Consider the following 21,515-nt stretch of genomic DNA (forward strand, 5'->3'; position numbering starts at 1 on the left):
GTCGCTTCATAACATTAAGGTTGAACCACTGTAGTCACAAATATGTCTTTAGTACCTTTCAGGGCATTGAAAGTGTTAATTATCTTGCTGTCAATGGAGGCCTCACTGAGCCATCGGATTTTATGAAAAATATCTTAATTTGTGTTCCGAAGATGAACGAAGGTCTTACGGGTGTGGAACGACATGAGGGTGAGTGATAAATGACAGAAATTTCATATTTGGGTGAACTAACCCTTTAAAAGTCTGCAGTGAATGCTGAAATGTTTTCTGTAACCACAATAGTGACTGCCTTTGGCTTTCAGTCGGCGTGTGGGACTCTCATTGAACTCATTCACCATGCAGGCTAATGCATCTGTAGTACTAGAAGGCAGGGAGGGAAAAAGAGCTACTTTGAAGAGTATTTGTCATCATATTTGTCATTTTTAGCAAATATTTGCGTCATTTTTTTGCACTGAAATCCACAGTTCAAAGTCAGAGCAGGACTGTTTGATAGCCTCTCTGACCTAATGGCTGTGGTTCAGAACATCTATAGACATAATTTTTGGGCACTCATCTAATATATACACTCATTTTGTGTCATTTATGTAGGCTACTCACTATTGAGACACAGCTCAGATAGAGCCTCTCTCTCTCTCTCTCTCTCTCTCTCTCTGCTCAGAGTTTGATCTTCACTCAATGAAATCTGACTCTTCATTCACTCGTGTCCTAACCCTCGGAGGGAACAAATGTCAATACGAGATAATGGAGCAGATGGAGAACTTTCATTAGCGCTTTAATTTCATTTCAAGCTTTATCTGACGTCTTGATTGACAGTTTGACACTTGGCGGTGCGGCGCGCGCGGCTGCCCTGCATGTTCAGTGGACGTTACTCTCATTTTTGACCATTTTAAGAGTCTTTAACGCGCTGAATTGATATGAAAACAGGACGGCTTTCCTCTGTCAGTAACCTCAGAATATAAAAGAGACAGTTTCGCGGCATTTCGAACCAGTTCTCTTCAGACACGCGCAGAAATGGATCTTATGGGAATCTACCTGCTTCATCTCAGCTTTGCCGGTAGGTGATGTGCTGCATGCGCTTTATCTTCTGGACTTACCGACATCAAAGTTCCGCCACAGAAAAGCTGATAAAATGCTACTTGTATTTATTTATTTTTAATTATTGGCTATTGATCGATCGTTTTGCACCGGCTTCATAGCAGTAGACTTTTGATTGATTAACGAGAATGAATTAAACTGAGTAAATGTGAACACGATAACCTGCTTTCCTCTCATTTGGATTTATGAATACATATGTTATGCGTTATTAGTCAGCTAATGATGTATTTGCTCAGGTGTGAAAGGTTACTGCTTCTTGGCATTTGCTCTAACAGTCAAACATTACTCCTAATAATATGACTGATAAATATTCCTACCAACTAAAGTTAAACTTTTAATTGCTGCCATAGTAAAATCAAATACGTTCATTGCACTTTTTAGACCACTTTTGTATTTAAGGAATTAAGTAGTTAAATGGATGAGAACAAAGATGTTATGTTGTCATAAAATGATACCGGCCACCATATCGGTATCGTCTGATCTATTTTCATTTTTAATGTTATTGTTATCGGCCCAATAAGAAAATTTGGCCGATGTATTAAGGCTGATAAATAATGGATTATTTCCTTCAGCTGAGACACTTCAGATGTGCACTGTTCACCATGATGGTTTTGAATTGCTTGAAATATGATTGAAATCACAGTTAAGTACAATATGTGCAGCACAAGTCTGTCATATAAGCTACATAATATTATAATGAGAACATTATAATTGTGTGTTTGGGACATGGATTTAATGGTGAGACTTTTGTTTTTGTAATCAGGCTCAAAAAAATTATATAAACATTTGGATTTAGATTTATTGGCCAACATATCGGTTATAGGCTTTCAAATATAAAGAATTATTGGTTATCGGTATCGGCCAAAATGTTCATATCGGTGCATTTCTTTTATATATATATATATGGTCACTTATTTTGCATGGGCCACATCCAAAAGAACATTGACATGTAAAGTCTGTTTCTTTATAAAAGATGCATGTGTTGTCAGTGATCTGAAATTTGTAGCCTCAGTTGATTGAATAGCCTGTGTGTTTTAGCAGATTGGATTTGTGCAAAGAATGTCTGTGTTGCTGCTAATATAATTAGATTTTCAGGTAGACTGTCTTTGTGTGTGTGTGTGTGTGTGTGTGCGTGTGTGTGTGTGAATGAGAGGATGTATGTGTGGCATTATAACAAGTGCATTTGCATGTTTTGAAAAATGGATTCACAGATGAAAGCTTTGAAAATGAATTCACTGATGAAACCACATAAAACATAACCATAGCTTTGAAACATAATTTTATTGTGCATTAATATGGCAGTGTGAAAACTTATCCTTATCCCAAATTGGGTCTTTTTCTGACTGTACTGGATTGCTGATTATATAAGAGTTCATATGAGAGCATAGCATGTAATATTTTTTTTTTTTTTTTTTTTTAAATATGTTTTTCTATTAGCTAATTTATTTGTGCATTTATTTTATCTTCACCTTCTGGTTTGTCTGTTATCAATTATTCAATAGTCCTCTGTAAACTGAACAGAGTCAGTCTCTAGAACAGTAAAACATGCCAAGCTGTTGTTGAATTACCCGAAACAACAGAAATAAAGTAAATGATCACTTAAGTTCCACAAAAAATATTTAGAAATAGTGTTAAAATCATCCCACCAATTAAAAAAAAATCCACTTCTATGTAGATGGATCCTTTATGCCATAGATTCTATAAAGAAATGTCTTTGATTTCATATACTTTCATGTTTAATGGGTTATTCCCATTTTTAAACATAAAGTATGTTTGGGTCAATGACGTGACGGGGTAATTTTTTTGTCCAAAGGCCTTAATAATAATAATAAAAAACAAAGATATGACATCCAAAGTATGTAAGGTAGTACAACTAGATCTTTTCTATTGAATCCAAATGGTTTTAATTATATTTTGCTACATATAAAGGTATTTTAAAGATTTTTAAGTGGTCATTCGGTTTAACCGTCCAAAGGCCAATACAGCCATTTCATTTGTGATTTAAAATATCTTAAAATGAAAAAAAAAGTGTATATTTTTTATTCTAACATAATTTTATAACATCATATATCAACATAGTGCAAAATGGTATTAAAATTATGTGTAAAAGTCGTTGCTTTGTTATGAGAAAGAATGTCCAGAAAAATGAATTTCATTGATGTCATTCGGAGTAACCAATTTTAAGTCATGTGGTCAATATCATGTGACAGGATGTGACATCATTCAGACACCTGCAAAGGACCACATGGTCATGAAGCAAAGTAACTAACTCTCTCTTAACTATCTGAAAAATTCAAACTTGCTCATACGCATGTCCCGAAACATCAGGTCATTCGGTACGACCGCTATAAAACATGGAAAATTATGTAATATTTTAAAAACTTGTACTAAATATAAAATGTTTGATTGTCCCTGTTAGCATTGTTTGAAAATATCGTCATTCGGTAAAACCAAAATTTTGGTTAAACCGAATGACTTTTTTGGTGACAAATTTTGTCCATCTTGTAAAAAATGACAAAAGCAGTGTTAATTGATTATAAAAACCACATAATCTCATTGTTAACACTTAATAAAACTTCAGAATTAATTATATCTCCATTATGTTTTTTTTATACTTTTAAAAACCTTATTCATCAATGACACGTTTACAAGCTGTTTATTTCTTAAAATTAAAAATGAATTAAAACAAAATTAATTAATTACAACTAAATTCATAAAATGATCTCATGAAGGGAACCCCTAAACGGTTCTATACAGTATATGAAGTGCCTGAAAGAACACTTTAAGGTTCTAAATAGAACTTTTTCTTCTAAGAAACTTTCTTTTATATGCAGCCATTTTCACTATATATGCATTTTAGATAATTGTAAAGAATTCTAAACCTTGAACCAAACCAACCAGCTCCGAATAACTTTTGATTCAAAACCTAAACGTATTTGAAGACAATTCTGTTTATGTAACATCTTTTACTGCTCATCTTTATGAATGATGTAACTGAATCATAAATTATGATACAATATAATTAACAACTTGTACTAATATTCATTAATTATTATTTTTAATAATATTGCGAAAAACTCACATATATATGGGACTTTTTTAAAAAAATTTAAATTTAAAAATAAAATGTAAAAAGTCATGAAATGGTGATCACAACTTATTTACTTTACTATAATCTGAGATGCCAAAATGCAATAGGATATTCAATGAAATTTATTTTTAAAACATGGAATTTTTACTTCTGGAAGCCAACTGTTACGCTCTATTTATCCAGCATCCATCCTCCATCCCAGATTCTTTCTTATTCTCCAAAGTTATGTCCAATGAGCTTGAGTCACGTCCCATATCTGACTCCGTATATTTTAAACATCAACCTTTCTACCTTTTTCAAACCCTACATATACATTATGTGAACTTGTGAATAGAGAACTTAGCTTCAGTTCCGTAGGTAATTCCACTGTCACTCAAGTGAAGTGAAAGGCAGGCAGTTTGTCAGCGATTAGCCAAGGTAAAGATCGATTCATGCTCAGAGAGCTTGTAAATTAGGAACTCTATCAATGTCCATTAGCTCAGGCCATGACTGACATATGCTAATTCTGACCTTGTTGTTAACAGAATAATGTCATTATCAGTATTGACATGGATCTACACTGCAATTGATCATTTATGGTCCAGCTTTTCAGAGCATTATACTTTATAGCTCAGGCTTACTGAAATATGCAGTTTAAAGCCATAATCAAACTGTAGAATTGTAGCCGACAGCTTGAAGATCAGCCTCTCTCCAGCAGCCGACTCAGTGTTTCTGACTGTTACGCTCGACAGTGCCTCTGACGCCATGCGCATAATCTGCACTCACAGTAATATGACTCTTAATAAAGTGGCTTGCCTAAACTTTTAGGCTTAAACAATGCCTTGGAGGAACCATTTTGTGGTCCCTAAAGACCCTTTTAGTGAACAGTTCTTAAAAGATCAGTTGAAGAACTTAATAATTTAAAGGCCACCTATAAAGAATCTGTTGTGCAATGGAAAGGTTACTGGGATGTTTAAAAGGGGACCTATAATGCCCCTTTTCAGAAGATGTAAGTCTCTGGTGTCCCCAGAATGTGTCTGTGAAGTTTCAGCTCAAAATACCCCACAGATCATGTTGTAAATGCCATTTTTGAGTGGAAGGAAAAACATGCTGTTTTTGTGCATGTGTCTTTAAATGCAAATGAGCAGCTGCTCCCCGCCTCCTATCCAGAAGAGGGCGGAGCCTTTATAGCTCGTACCTCAGATACTCTGCCAAAAACTAAAATATCTGTTTGGTTTTGATTATCATCTCTATCGCGGTCACGCTCATGTGACATTGCAGTTCTTCATCATCATGAAAGTTTACTATCTGAATATGTTTTAAAGCCATGTCAGTCTAAACTTCTGATATATGGTTTTCTGAGCGCACACAGAAAGCTGACTGTCAGACGACACGTCTCTTGAGTATTAAACTAAGTTCTCTTTCAAGTCTTATTGCACTTAAACTGTCAAATGCACACAAGATTATGTCAAAAACACACAAAGTTCACATAAACACAGTCAGTTATGTCTGTGAACGTAAACAGCAGAGAAAGAAATTGCATGTGTATATTAGATCTGTGTATTAAAGTGACAGCAGCGTAATATACAGTACCTACTGCTGTATCTGAACAAAAGAACAAACAGAAAATCACTCACTGCTCTTGACTGAATAACTTTAGTAGCTTTAATAAGAATACATGCTGCTGTTAAATGCTCTGGCGAGGAGATAAACATGGCTCAGGGGAGGAGCTATGCTAATAGGGCAGAGTCTGTCAGCAGTCATGGGCGGGGCCTAAGCCTTTGTGATGTCACATTTCTAGAAAGCTGGCTTGTTCTGAGACACTGCTTATGATTTATGGGGATTAAAAAAAGTGGTGTAGTACTGTACTTTATGGAAATTTAATTTTAAATGATTTTTTAAAGTTGAAAACATAGTGACTAGTGGCGTCTAAAAGCATATACCATCGCTTAACAACCTTACCAGGCCATGGTTGGTCTGAAATGTTTGCAAACTAAACTATCAAACTATATGCCTGAACATTTCCTTACTGATTAGAATGCAGAACAGCTGGACTTCAGAAATCTGAAGTGAATCCCCAGCCGGCTGCAGGGTTAATGTGTGACGTCTAATGGAATACGGTAATACAGCTGTTGTGTGATAACAACGTTGAGGCAGTGATGGTAGAGCATGGTATGTGTTGATTTTATCATTTTATTATTGATTTTATCTACATGACAAATGTGTAGGCCATTCAGTGTTGCAGGCTAATGCTGCAAACTGCACAGAACTTGCACAGTGTAGGTCTCTCTATTGTTCATTTTATTTTATTGAACAATATCTCAAAGGAAACACATTCATGAGTTCATTGTCATTAATGTTGAGTAGTTGAACTCTTAGGAAATTGCTCTGAATATTAATGGTTCAGTTTCTCTGGTGAATCCATAGATAACCCTCACATGCAATGTCTCTGAAAATGAGTAATTAGGTGAAGTTGACTTTGAACAAACCCTTAACCCACGTCACTCACCCCGTACCATTTGTGCTGCAGATATGAATGAATTGTGAGGCTTGTTGAGGAGACGAATGCTATTACTTTTCTTGGTAATGAGAATTACGCCTGATGGATAATAAAACAGGTGGGAAAAAAACGTGCCTCTACCTACAATTCAATGCAATTTCCAGCTGAAATGAACACTAGAGGCAGTAAAACACTATCAACTTTTATTCCGACTTTTATGCACAAATTATGATTACAGAGGCAGTTTAGCTATTGATTAAAGGAACACTCCACTTTTATTTGAAAATAGGCTCATTTTCCTACTCCCCTAGAGTTAAACAGTTGAGTTTTACCGTTTTCGAATCCATTCAGCCGATCTCCGGGTCTGGCGCAACCACTTTTAGCATAGCTTAGCATAGTTCATTGAATCTGATTAGACCGTTAGCATCTCACTTAAAAATGACCACATTTTTACATCGTGTACTAAGACCGCAACTTTTCATTTTCCATCGATCTTATTACACGATGTAACTACAGAAGAGTCAAGTTTTAAATAGGAAAAATATCGAAACTCTTTGGTCATTTTTAAGCGAGATGCTAATGGTCTAATCAGATTCAATGAACTATGCTAAGCTATGCTAAAAGTGGTTCCGCCAGACCCGGAGATCGGCTGAATGGATCGAAAACGGTAAAACTCAACTGTTTAACTCTATGGGAGTGTTCCTTTAATAAAGACTTATTTTTGCATGGTTCCTTGACATTAAAACACTTACTGTTGTGCATGATGTAAAGTAATACTTTTTGAAATTTGCATCACATAGCTCCATATGTATGACTTTTCTGACGCAGTAAACTTGCTCGGTATCTCACCTGGTACAACACTGCATTTGCGATGTGTAGTGCCGGGTACGAGTCCTGTGAAACACGAGTCATGATAAAAGAGCTCAAAGACTTGTAGAAGCAGCTAAAATGTCATGGTTGCTTCAGCAAATGTTTTTTACCTCACATTTGCTTTTGTAAACACTATTAACCTTTTAGTGCCACTCGCCAGACATTTCATTTCCGAACTGCTGCAATACATACAACAACCAATGTAATAAAACCTTGCCAGATTCATGTTCATCTGTTTCTAATAAACCTGAATGCACTTTTAGCACCACTGAACTTTTCACTTTGAAAGTGTCGTGAAACGTGCAAGAAGCAACGTGATATCATTTTGCAGAAATGGTTGCAAAAAATCCTAGACTTGCATTGAAGAAGAGGGACCAGAGTCAAATCTAGAGACTAGTTTAGACTCCTGACACCCAACCAACATCCCAAACACCCTAGCTTTCACATGGGAAAGACCTGTCTGCAGAAACTGTAAAAAGCTATTGATGGCTTTGGGATTTATTGATATACATAATATAGATCTATGTTAAAATGTTGTTAAAAAGGCAATATGACCAGAATCAATACTAATGTCCCTTGTCACATTATTCATAGAGTGGATAACAATTTTTACTGGTTGTACAGAGTAATAAGCCATACAGACATATATCTCTCTGCTGAAAGAGTATATATCACAGCCAGGGCCGCTGCTGGCCAAATGAATGCCCGAAGCAGAATTGTATTGTTGTGCCTCTCCCTGCCATCTCCTCCAAATGTTATAGAAGTTAAAAAAAAAAAAAAAAAAAAAAAAAACACACACTACATTAGGAGCCAGAACAGAACTTTAATAAATTGTAATTATTTACAATTGTAGCTTAAAATACAAACTATAATTTTACACATATTAAATAAAAACTATAGATTATTTTGGTAATCGAGTAGTCTGTCGATTAATTCGACGATTAACCCTTAAACGCATGAATGTTTTGCCAATCATTATTACATATTCGGGTCTTTAGTGACCCGGATCTATATTCTACCTGATGTGATGATATAAACTTTCCTGATATTAGAGTAATGATTACAGAAGAATAAAATAAAGCATATTTTGTTAGCTTTTTGGAGCTTGGAAGGGTTCAGTTTGAGCAGATGCTTTACTGTCCTCATCAGAGCTCATTTCCTACATTCAGCCTCTGGCTCTTATTCGCGATCTCAAACATATTCTCAAAACTATCGTCTTCAAAATCAATATTTTGATTGCTGACAGCTTCTCCACCAGATCCAGTGACAGTAACAATAATATCTGATTGCGTTCAGTAGTTTGCTGAGCCATTTCAAGTTTTTCTTTATTCCTATTCTTTTCTTTTCTGCCTGCAGTAACTATGAGTGAAACGTCACTTCATCATTGTGTATCAGACATTGCCACCTTGTGGAATAAAGCTGAACTGTGTTTATTTAGGAGCTGTTTACACGACACCGTTTTCAACTAAAAATGGAAAACTTTTTATGCGTTTGGCCGTTCATTTACACGACAACAACGTTTTGGTGGCCTGAAAACCTCATCAAAGACATAAAATGAATGGGAAAACAGGCATTGTTTTATAATTTTATTATTTTTTTCTTGTTATATTCTTTATAATGAATTAAATGAGGAATACTAAGAAGGTTGATGTCTAACTTGAATGAATGAGAAGGAGGGTAGTGAATGATGTCCCCAGTCACTAAAGACACAAGGTATGCGTTTAAGGGTTAATCGAGTAATCAGATAGTTTTTTGTGGTAATAAAAACAGACTATACTTGTGAATACTTGGCTTTTAAATGGACTTCCCTGGTAAAAAAATCATGTTTCGGGGTGAATTTTGCTTCAACCCGCAGACTAAGATAACAACCTACGACAACAAACATGTTCTTCCATGTTCTTACTGTTTACCATATTTATGTTTATGTTTGAATGAAAGATTTTTTTTTTTTGAGCCCCTATGCAAACTGCGTACTCTGTGTATAATGAGTGGCCCTTCTAATAAGTGTGCATTTACAACGACCTTAAACCATTTAGCATCCATACGATCAACAGCATTATGTGCCGCTATTACATATCTCATCTCATAATAATCGATCAAGCTCTTTCGTTGTCAGGCTCTCCTCATTCATTGTGATAGCCGATTGATTGAGGTACTTATTGGACTTGATCCGAATGAATCATTCGTTTTCATAATGCTTTTTCAATTTCTGGGCCGAACACATTTTTAGTCTTTAAGCAGCAGGGGCGGCTTTCAGATTTAACTGAGTGCCAGCGTATCATTTGCTCTGGCAGACAGCGGGGTGTTAAAAGTCAGAATGGGTTGTAACGTGGGCTACCTATACTGCCACCTCTATTCTGCTCTTATACTCAAACCTTTAAAACGGTTCTTATGTTTAATTATAGATTCTCTAGACCCCGCAGTTAAGCGGCCACTCTGCCATTCATCTAACGTCAGTCACTTTGATGATTTTGACCTTTCATGCTGACATTGTTCAATTCTTCACATTATCATCTGCCTACAATATTAAACTGTAATAGCTCCAAACAGTACATAATATAAGGAGTCAGATGGAGGCACAGTTGAGAACTGTAAGGTTCCCTGGTTAGGATTAATCTTAGTGGCAGGTCATTTAAAATGGTTGCTGAGCAGTGGAATGGAAATTAGCCCACAGCCTGAAACACTGTGTGTAGTGGGATATTTGCTTGGAATAAAAGGTTAGATCACTTTCCCCACCAGTCCTGTTAAGAAATTCAGGAGATGGCTCCAGGGTTAGATGACTACGGTGTCCTCTGAGGGCCAAACAGAGGCTCATTAGTTGAGTGATTGTTGACAGGTTCCCTGGCATAGAGAGATTGACAAGATAGAGTGCTCTCCTGGCGGATATATACGAAGACTACGTTTGCATGGGCTGCCATAATTTAGGCCATTTAAACAATTTTCACAAGCCAAAATTGACATGTAGACATGTACTTTGACATGAAAGAGTAGTAAACATCGAATCAGTTAAGTCGGCACAAACTATAACTGACTTTTTAATGGTGGTGGGTTTTATTTTGACTACTCCAGAAAAATTGTAATCCTACTTGTAATCTTTCATGAAAATAACTTTCTCTCCATCTTGCAGCGGCATCTCTTCTCTGATGACTGTTTACTGGCGCGAGGGCGGGGCAACCTGTCACTCACATGAGATCCACCAATAGCAAACCACAACCATCTAATCAATTCCCCACAGACAAAATCAAGTCCCGCCCTAGATTTTTTCTTGTTGGAGAAGCCGTTTCACTCGGATATATACGACACAATAGGAAGAAAAGACTATCGCAACTTCAGTTTCATGCCGACTTTATGACTTTCCGTGATCAAAATAGTTCATACGCATCTCAAGACCCACATGTTCTGTTCCATTCATTAGTTTTTAAATGCTAAGAGACCAGAGTACTATCAAAAATTTAACTGTATGAAAATCGTTAAATTAAAAATCCATGTTCACTTCTGAGATATACTGGGACAGCCTCCAATGCTCCCATGTGAGCCTTTAGAGGATAAATTGAGTAGAGAAGATATGGATGTAAAGGCCTTTAATAAGGAACCTAATATTATATTCAACACATAAATAGATTAAATATGTATAACCTTTTATTGCACAAAAATATCGTCATGAAACTAGAATGATGTGCCTCGGTGTAACCTGAGCACTTGGAGCCACAAAGCTCTCTTTACTCCCTTGTTTAAAAGTTCATAATTAGATAAAAAAAAATATTGTGAGTGTGAAACATCAAGTTCAAAACATCCGACTGTTTGTTGAGATCTTTTGTGCTGAAACTATTTATTGAAGCATTCATCTGACTGCTGTGTTCTGACAGACGCCCGGGAGCGAGCAATAAACAGCAAGTCATAAACAAAAATCTCTCAGCAACACCTCACAAATAAACCTGTGGATTGTGCATAATAACGGGAACATTGATCACAGCGGGCGATTTGATGCCTGTCAGTGTCTTTCAATTTAAAGGAGGTGAATTTGTACAAAGGCACAGTTTTGATGGCTGTGGTGGTAGTGTTTTAAATGAGATGAATTAACAGTGTTTTACCATGCTGACTATTAGTACAATCCATTACCAGTGTGCGAACACGCTTTAACGTCAGGATGAAATGAAAATTCACCTAATGTATTTTTAAGTGCATGTTACTGAACGATTCATCTATGCATATGTTTAAAAAAAGACCTTGTAATTTTGAATCAAAAGTTCCTGTAGTTGTTTTTCCCTCAATAAAGCCGTTAAGTACACAGTCTTGTACCGTTATCTTTTTTTTAAATGCATAATGGAGAACATAATGGAGATATAATTAATTTTGAAGTTTTATTAAGTGTTAACAATGACATTATGTGGTTTTTATAATCAATTAACACTGCTTTTGTCATTTTTTTTCAAGATGGACAAAATTTGTCACCAAAAAAGTCATTCGGTTTTACCAAAATTTTGGTTTTACCAAATGACACTTTTGGTTATACCGAATGACGATATTTTCAAACAATGCTAACAGGCTGATATCTAGCTAGCTAGCAAAAGGACAATCAAACATTTCATATTTAGTACAAGTTTTTAAAATATTACAACATTTTCCATGTTTATAGCGGTTGTACCAAATGACCTGATGTTTGAGTGCATATGAAAACATGAATTTTTCAAATAGTTAAGAGAGAGTTAGTTACTTTGCTTCACGATCATGTGATCCTTTTCAGGTGTCTGAATGATGTCACATGATATTGATCACATGACTTGATCCAAAATGGTCCCTTTATATTGGTTACTCCGAATGACATCAGTGAAATTAATTTTTTCGGACATTCTTTCTCATAAAAAAGCAACGACTTCTACACATAATTTTAACACCATTTTGCACTATGTTGATATATGATGTTATAAAATCATGCCAGAATAAAAAAAATATATACATTTATTTCATTTTAAGATATTTTAATCACAAATGAAATGGCTGTACTGGCCTTTGGACGGTTAAACCGAATGACCTTTTGACACTTCAAAATCTTTAAAATACCTTTATATGCTGCAAAATATAATTAAAACATTTTGGATTCAATGAAAGAGATCTAGTTGTACTACCTTACAAACTTTGGATGTCATATCTTCGTTTTTTATTATTATTAAGGCCTTTGGGAAAAAAAAGGGCCATCCTGCGTCCATCTCGACATTCTATCCTAGTTTCTCTAGCGTTTTATGGCACATACAGCAATCAGAGTATCTGATAGAGCATCTTTGGTGTCAGTAATAGTGCAGGATGTGGTCTGTTCCTCCATGTAAATGCAAATGTGAAAGAAATGAAATAGAAACTGGAACTGTAGTACACAAACAGCTCAGATACAAAAAGGCCAGCAGTCTGAATATTGCACTGCATGTAAACGTATCCGGCTTCTCTGTAACACAACTTCAAATAGAGGGCTTTAGCTGTTTGACAGTGTAAGTGCCAGTTTAAGGTGAACAAACAACCGTAGCCAGAGTCTGTGCTGAAGCCTGATAGTAAGGCGAACACTGGGGGGGCTTATGTATTTTCTTAAGAGCCTCAGCGGGATTTTTGGGTTTCTGCTTAGTTCCAACTGCTGCTACGAAGTATGTATTTTTTACGGATGGCCACAGTGGTGGGAATCTTTCGTCTTGGAAAAATATGTTTTCTGATGTGTGACCTTATGTCAAAAGGTTATTCAGTTTAACCGTCCAAAGGCCAATACAGCCATTTCATTTGTGATTAAAATATCTTAAAATGTAATAATTGTATATATTTTTTTATTCTGGCATGATTTTCTAACATCATATATCAACATAGTGCAAAATGGTGTTAAAATTATGTGTAGAAGTCGTTGCTTTGTTATGAGAAAGAATGTCATTCGGAGTAATCAATATAAAGGGATCATTCGAGTCGAGTCATGCGATCAATATCATGTGACAGGATGTGACATCATTTAGACACCTACAAAGAACCACATGGTCATGAAGCAAAGTAACTAACTCTCTCTTAACTATTTGAAAAATTCATGTTTTCACTTGATCATACGCATGTCCCGAAACATCAGGTCATTCGGTACAACCGCTATAAAACATGGAAAATGTTGTAATATTTTAAAAACTTGTACTAAATATAAAATGTTTGATTGTCCTTTTGCTAGCTAGATATCAGCCTGTTAGCATTGTTTGAAAATATCGTCATTCGGTATAACCAAAAGTGTCATTCGGTAAAACTGAAATTTTGGTTAAGCTTAATGACTATTTTGGTGACAAATTTTGTCCATCTTGTAAAAAATGACAGTGTTAATTGATTATAAAAACCACATAATCTCATTGTTAACACTTAATAAAACTTCAAAATTAATTATATCTCCATTATGTTTTTTTACACTTGTAAAAATCTTATTTGTCTATATATATATATATATATATATATTACCTGCAATGAAACCTCCTGTGAGTCCTTTCTTTTGTCAGCCATTGACCAGGAAGTGGAGCTTCCGTCTTTGACTGGATCCTGGGGGAAATAATCTCTTGAATTAGATGTCAGGTCATTTTCTCAACAAGAGCCAGTTGATTTTTCGGTAAGGGGGCTTCAGAGTCTGAAGGTCTTTCTTACATGTTTTTTTTCTTTCTCAGTTTGGTGTGTGTTTGTCTGTCACAGTGGGTTAGATCCGTTGACTGATTCTTGCCTTTTAGTTTTTCTCATGAAGAGCTGTTGTCTTCTGGGCTTCCCTGGAGACCGTCTCCCGCACTGACTCCAACACAAACTTCAGCACATTCAAATTTTTGGCATTGACAGTATTTTTAACATGAAAGGCCATTTTAATGGCATCTCAGTAGGTGCTTTATTTGTAATATTGTATTGAGAAAAAACACCCAATCATTTCGTATTGAGAGGAAAAAGCAGAGTGTTTCACCGCTGAGCGGGAGACACAGGACTGAGGATCCATTTGCTTTCATGACACACTGAAGCACAAATCAGGTTTTGTTTGCATTGTGATGTCTGATACATTTTAATTTTTTCCTCATATTTTCACCTTGGTGAATTAATGTCAGGAATATTCCACATGCCTCATAGGATTTTTTTAAGCATTAGATAAACTTGGTGACAGATGTCTTGATTCGGATGCCTTTGATTTGAATCTCATATGTCACGTACATCAGCGAGGGCCAGATTTCTAATTTATAATTCAGTCTTTTATTTGTATAATTATTTTATAATTAATAATTTATAACTGAATCATGTGATTTGTTATTTACTCACCAATGCCTGTTTTACCAGCATTTGCTACTAGGCGAATATTATTGTTACTGTGACTTCAACATTTATTAAAGAAATATTAAAATAAAATTGTAATAAAAATAAAACAAATGCAATTTATAAAAATATTACAATCAATTATAACAACAACAATAATAATACAAACATACTCAAATAAATATTAATTTTTTTTAAATATTTGGTATTATATATAATGTCAAATATATATATATATATATATATAGTAAAAAATCATTTTTAGTTACCTGGTTGCCTTAATATTTTGAGTTCATTGAAATTAAATATTTAAGTTAATACAATGAAGACGATTGATTTAATTAACAGAAACTCAAAATATGTTGTCTGAACCACATTATTTATTGAAGTTGATTTGACAAAAGAAAAAATGTGATAACAAATAATGAAAATATGTATATATATATATATATATATATATATATATATATATATACACACACAGTCATATTATAATCATAAAAACACAATATTCCTCTCGTTTCATTTTTCATTTTCACTTCTTGGCAAATGCTTATCCTGGTTGTCAACCATCGTTCTAAAACAAAATATTTCTTACCTGTGGATATTAGCTCATTTTTTAAATTTTACTTTCATCACAGTTCAACTTCTATGCAAGACAAAATGTAGAAGCCTTCACGTTTTTTTGATTTATTTACCCATGCAAATTGTGCATGCCAAAGAAGGCTGTGTGCATTCAAAAAGGAAGGGCCATTGAACAAACTCTGTCAACAGAGAGAGAGAGAGAGAGAGAGAGAGAGAGAGAGAGAGTGAGAGTAAGTGAGCTGGATAGAGGGTGAGGAACTATGAGGACGTCAGTGGTAGAACAGTGATGGATGCGGTTGTCTGATCTCATTGTAGTCGCAACACAGCGTTTATGACAGCCAGAATGAATGAGCTCCTCATGCTGAACAGCTCTTATACAGTACTCACACACTGTGAATGCATTATTTTCCTTTTAATCACTTACTTTCATAGGCATAAATTCAGGTTCAATACCTATAGGCATTTAATTAATAACAGGCCACTCAGATGTTTACACTAGCTTATCTGAAAGTGCAGGTACAACACAGTTCTACTGCACAGCTGGGCTATGGCACATGATGTAGTTTCTAACGTCATGTGAAAATTTTGGTTTTAAATTGGCTAATTTTAAATTGGAAATGTAATGAAGTAATCAATCTGGAGTGCTGTGGCACAGTGGTTAATGATCTGATAACTGGAAGGTTCAAACACAAGAGAGTCCATCACCAGTGTGCATTTGAGCAAGACACTTCACCTCAGTTAAAGGTGTGTCACGTTTAACCATTGTTTGGCGAATTTCCACGGGCCAAATCATTTTTATTGGATAGGGAATTTCATGATTGGCTTACTTTTTTTTTTTTTTAAAAAGTTGTTCTTTTAAGAAATGACCACTGAAAGGTTCTTTGGGGAATCAAAAATGGTCCTATGTTTAAAAATCAAACCCTTTTTTAAAGCTTTATTTTTAAGAGTGTAGCTTTAGGCTGGACGTCATTATCAGAGTTTGCATTCAGTCTAATAAACCTGGATCATTTCAGAAATGTAAACACAGCTTTATCCATGTCAAATTTTCTGTTATCACATTTGTTAAAGTAACAGTTTCTGTTCAGATTTTTGGCTGAAAAAACTTTATCCCAATAATTTTACCTGAAGTGGTCAGACACACTATTAAAGAAGCATTTCTATTGGCTGCGACCTGCATGGCCAATTATGAAAGTCGATCATAAACGCAGAATATCCTGCACTGTAAAAAAAAATCTGGTAAATTTACGACAAAAAAAAAAAAAACGGCAGCTGTGGTTGCCAGAAATTTACCGTAAAAATACGCTAGCAACGTTTTAGGTTTTACGGATTTAACTTAACTGATTTAACTGAGATAATGTTAATTTACCATCCTATTGAAGAGCTAATATCTGTTTTGTATCTTTGTAATACACTGACAACCACCAAACACAGTGGTGATGAGAGTCACATGATGAATCAAAGCTGAGAAGATTAATACTAATATATTGAAGGCCATTCACACAAACACTAAACACCATCATGGTAACACACGACATTAAAACATGCAATAAACATTAATTTAACAACATCAGATGTAACATAAAACCCTAATTTACATAACTGATTAGAAAAAACTAAGAAACATAGTAATTTCAACTGAAATACATCAAATGTAAAGTGTCACGCAGGGAATTATGGGAGTCAATTTACATTTTTTTTACTGTATATTAGACAAGTACTTGTTCTTTTTCACTTCTAAAAATGGTAAATTTAAAGGATTAGTTCACTTTGAAATGAAAATTACCCGAAGATTTACTCACCCTCAAGCCATCCAAGGTGCATTTGACTTTCTTCTTTCTGATGAACATAATCGCAGAAATATTAATAAATATCCTGACGTATCCGTGCTTTATAATGGGATCAATGAGTATAAGTTAAAGAAAGTGCATCCAACCACATCCATCCATCATGAATATGTGCTCCACACGGCTCCGGGGGTTAATAAAGGCCTTCTGAAGCGAAGCGATGCATTAGTGTAAAAAAAAAAACAAAACATATTTAACAAATTATGAAGTACAATATCTCGCTTCCGCACGAGCTGCCTTCCGTATTGAAGTTATGAAGAAAGTGTAAACTGGCGTCACGTCAGTTACACTTTTTCTGTAAGTTGAATGGGGAAGGTGTAAGCTTTATTTTTACACTTTCTGCGTATGTTTAATACGGAAGGCAGCTCGTGCGAAAGCTAGATATTTTACTTCATAACTTGTTAAATATGGATATTTTTTTTACACAAACGCATCGCTTCGCTTCAGAAGGCCTTTATTAACCCTCCGGAGCCGTGTGGAGCACATATTCATGATGGATAGATGTGGTTGGAGACACTTTCTTCAGCTCATCACTGCCATTATAAAGCTTAGATGCATCAGGATATTTATTAATATTTCTGCGATTGTGTTCATCAGAAAGAAGAAAGTCTTATACACCTAGGATGGCTTGAGGGTGAGTAAAGCTTGGGGTAATTTTCATTTCAAAGTGAGCTAATCTTTTAACGGTATTTTACTGTAAAATTACATTCAATGTACCGATCTATTACAGTTATTCCCCGTATATAATATGGAAACTTTCTGTTAACCAATTAACAGTTTTTCACTGTAGCATTTTAAGTCTTTTTTCACAATCATTTTTTATAGTGTGCTGCTTTTTTATTATATATATATATATATATATATATATATATAAAATTGTGCTAGGTTTTTGTGTGGAACTCGGATCACTTTTGTAGGCTATTGAGTGAATAAAAGATAGAAATCCTATGCATTTCCCTAAAACATTGAACCAGTCTGAACTTGAAGCTCTTGAAATTTGTTCCCACGCGTCCCCTCATTTCCAGCCCTGCATATAACCTGGCCTGTCAAGAATGCTATAGGTTTGGCATTGGTACAAATGACATTTTAGCCCTGCAGCAGAATTGCAAAATTTTCAGAATAGCATCTTAAATTTAAGTCTGTTTCTCAAGCAAAGAGCATAATATTGGAATATAGTCATATGGACTACATTTAAGGAATTTTTGGAGCTTTAAAACCCCCTGCTCATGATATGAGTTTGTTTATGTATTTTAGGTCTATCTGACAGGGACAATGCATATAAATAATACTTAAAATGTACTATTGGACTATTGTATGGAAAAGAGCAGCAGGAATTTAAGATGCTAAACTCAAATGGGTTTGAAATGACATGAGGTGTGCAAATGATGACAGAATTTGGAAACACTTTATTTTACAGTCCAATTCTCACTATTAACTAGTTGCTTATTAGCATGCATATTACTAGGATATTGGCTGTTTATTAGTACTTATAATGCCTTTGTAACGATTAGTCCAGACTGAAGGCGAGCTTGATGAACCCAAGTGCAGTTTATTGAAGTAAAGTGAGCAAACAAACAAAGCAACCATTAGACTTGAACATAAACAGACTTGATGAGCAGACTTGACTTGAACAGACTTGACCTTGACAATAAGACTCACCGACAGCAGGGTTACAATAACAATACACGACAAAGTAACATGGGGAAGACAATGACTTTAAATACAAGAACTAAGAGAACATGACTAAGACAACCAATGGGGAAGTGACACAAGGAACAAGAGAACCAATGACAGAACAGAACTCAGAAACACATGACCATAACCAACCAATGAGAACATGACACATAGACTAAGGGAGAACAAGAGGAACAAGGGAAGCATGGCACAAACAAGCAACAAGAATAAAACTACAAAATAAAAGACATGAAAACATGAACATGAAAACAAAACCAAAACTTACGTGACAGCCTTATTCTGCATGATCATATTAATCTACCCAATACCTAAACTTAACAACTACCTTATTAACTATTAATAAGCAGTAATTAGGAGTTTATTGAGGGAAAAGTTGTGAAATACAGCTTTAACTGTAAGCTGTTATCTAAAGCATTACTCAATCAATGCATCCATGAATGGGGAGGAAAAACGATCCTTGGAGAGCTCTTATCTCAATTGCTCAGATATTGACTAGGCAAATCCGATATCTAAAAGCATCATGAGTTCAGAGAGCTCCAGAGGCACATATATAACACACTAAATATATTTAACCCTATATATCTCTCTTCGGTTTGACTCATAGGTCTTTGGACACGGGGTCATGATGCTTTTCGAGAACGAGACATTTGAGCCTAATCTTGGGTTCAATGGAAATGTCACAGTACCTCATATCACGCCAATGATAAAGGTCTAAGGAAGTGCGTGCAGGCTTATTGTCCAATGTTCCAGGAATGGAAACAAACCATTACCAGAGCAGCAGACAGAAACCGGCTGGAGGGCACCTGCCTCGCCGAGATGCTGCTGGATTTACAACATCTGCTCGAGTCAGGAAAAGGCCGCAATGTCATGATTAATATACCGTCTAGCTGCGCTCGCTGTACACAACAATATTCTTCAGTCATTATTATGGTATGATACTTCATTTTCTAAATCACACTTCAATTTAATCAACTATTTTATTGTCTTTCACTCTAAGAGAGCTTCAGCTCAAGGTCATAAAAGTTATAAAAATGATTAGATTTTCTCAACATAACATTTGCACGTTCATTGATGGCAGGTGCCATTGTGCCTTGTGTTTCATTCGTTTGGAGTTATTTATTCATAGCACTGAAAAGTCTATTATTGCATCTCCTCCACTTCTGTCTCAATATAGCTGTTCTTGTCCATAATAGTTCTGTATCTGTCATCACTGAAGACCCCAAGACCTCTTGCCTTGTATCATGGCTTGTTGAAGCTAAATTAGCTGGAGAACGAGAATGTCAGTAAGCATTTGACAGTTTGGTGTGAACAGAGTTTATAACTGGTGGCTCAGAGCCAAAGCCTCTGGAGAGTGTTCACTCCACATTAGACCTATTTACGCACTCTCTCACCCAGAGTCAATGGGAATTAGCCGTAACTTTAACTTAAACAGTCAAATGAAACTAGAGCCATTGCTCACATCCCTATACAGCTGACCTTAAAGACAGTTTGAAATAAAATTTTCCCCTGCTAAGCTTCTTAATAGATGTCCCAAGTGTAAATAAAAATCACAAATGAGATCTTTCTAATAACTCAGTTCTTTTTCCTCGACAGTAATGAGATTAAATGGGGGGCTAATGGAGTAAATGCACATTTGTCTCCTCTGGAGTTTCAGAAAATAGCTTAACGTCACGAACTATGCTCAGATTTGCCCAAAGCTTGTATTTAAAAGTCTGATTTTTTTTTAAATATATGAAATTATATAAACCTTTCACATCAGCTTCTTCCAAAACCAAATGATCTGAGCTATCCCAGTTTTTTTGTAGCTGTATATTCTTACTGATGTTTCTCTGAAACATCTGAGATAGTCAATACTTAGATGAAACATAAAAGTGAACTAATTAAGCCTCCATTAAAAATAAAAAGTTTTGCATAATCTATCATCAGTGTATCACAACTTTTGCCGACTCTAAAACAACTTTTCTGCTGATGTAATTAAGACCATGTGAGGGAGTTCAAAAACACTTCTCAAAAGAATCAGTCTAGTCCCATTGGAAAAAGGTGCCTCTACCTATACAAGCAATTCACTTCAGTTTCCAGCTGAGATGAACACTGGTGGCATTAAACACCAACAACTTTCAAATTAGGATTACAGGGGCAGATTTTTGATTAATAAAAACTAGGGGTGTGCACGAATAGTCGAATATTCAATCTGTAATTATTATTTGAAATTATTTCAAATTTTACTACGTTGCTTTGCTGGCCAAAAACTCGGTTTTCTCACTGAATTGGGCTACTTTAACAGTGTTGCCGCGGGTTGTTTTTCATGTCCGTGGGTCGAAGTGACCCCAAATAACATGATATTCAGGGACCCCCCTGAAATGTGATTGGGCTAGCTTTGACTGTCAATTGTGCGGATTTTGTTGTGAGAACCTGGCAACCCTGGCCGCGGGTTGTTTTTTAATGTCCGCAGGTTGAAGCGGCCCCAAATAACATGATATTTAGCCTCTGGAATGCGAATTTTACAAGGGGAACCCCACCAAAAATGCGGATTTTACCCCCCGGAACGCAGCTTTTACAGGGGGACCCCCTT

At 35.5% G+C, this 21,515-nt stretch overlaps 1 protein-coding gene across 1 annotated transcript in view; it reads left to right on the forward strand.

The window, feature by feature from the left end:
- The first annotated feature begins 672 nt into the window (after positions 1–672).
- Positions 673–21,515, forward strand: part of gfra4b (GDNF family receptor alpha 4b) — a 70,425-nt gene continuing 49,582 nt past the window's right edge. Inside the window, exon 1 of the mRNA XM_051860447.1 lies at positions 673–1,054. Within this exon, the coding sequence (XP_051716407.1) occupies positions 1,012–1,054 (43 nt within the window). The 5' untranslated portion in view covers positions 673–1,011. The remainder of the gene's footprint in view (positions 1,055–21,515) is intronic.

This window comes from Ctenopharyngodon idella, chromosome 14 (assembly GCF_019924925.1).
Source record: "Ctenopharyngodon idella isolate HZGC_01 chromosome 14, HZGC01, whole genome shotgun sequence".
NCBI classification, from domain to species: Eukaryota; Metazoa; Chordata; class Actinopteri; order Cypriniformes; family Xenocyprididae; genus Ctenopharyngodon; species Ctenopharyngodon idella.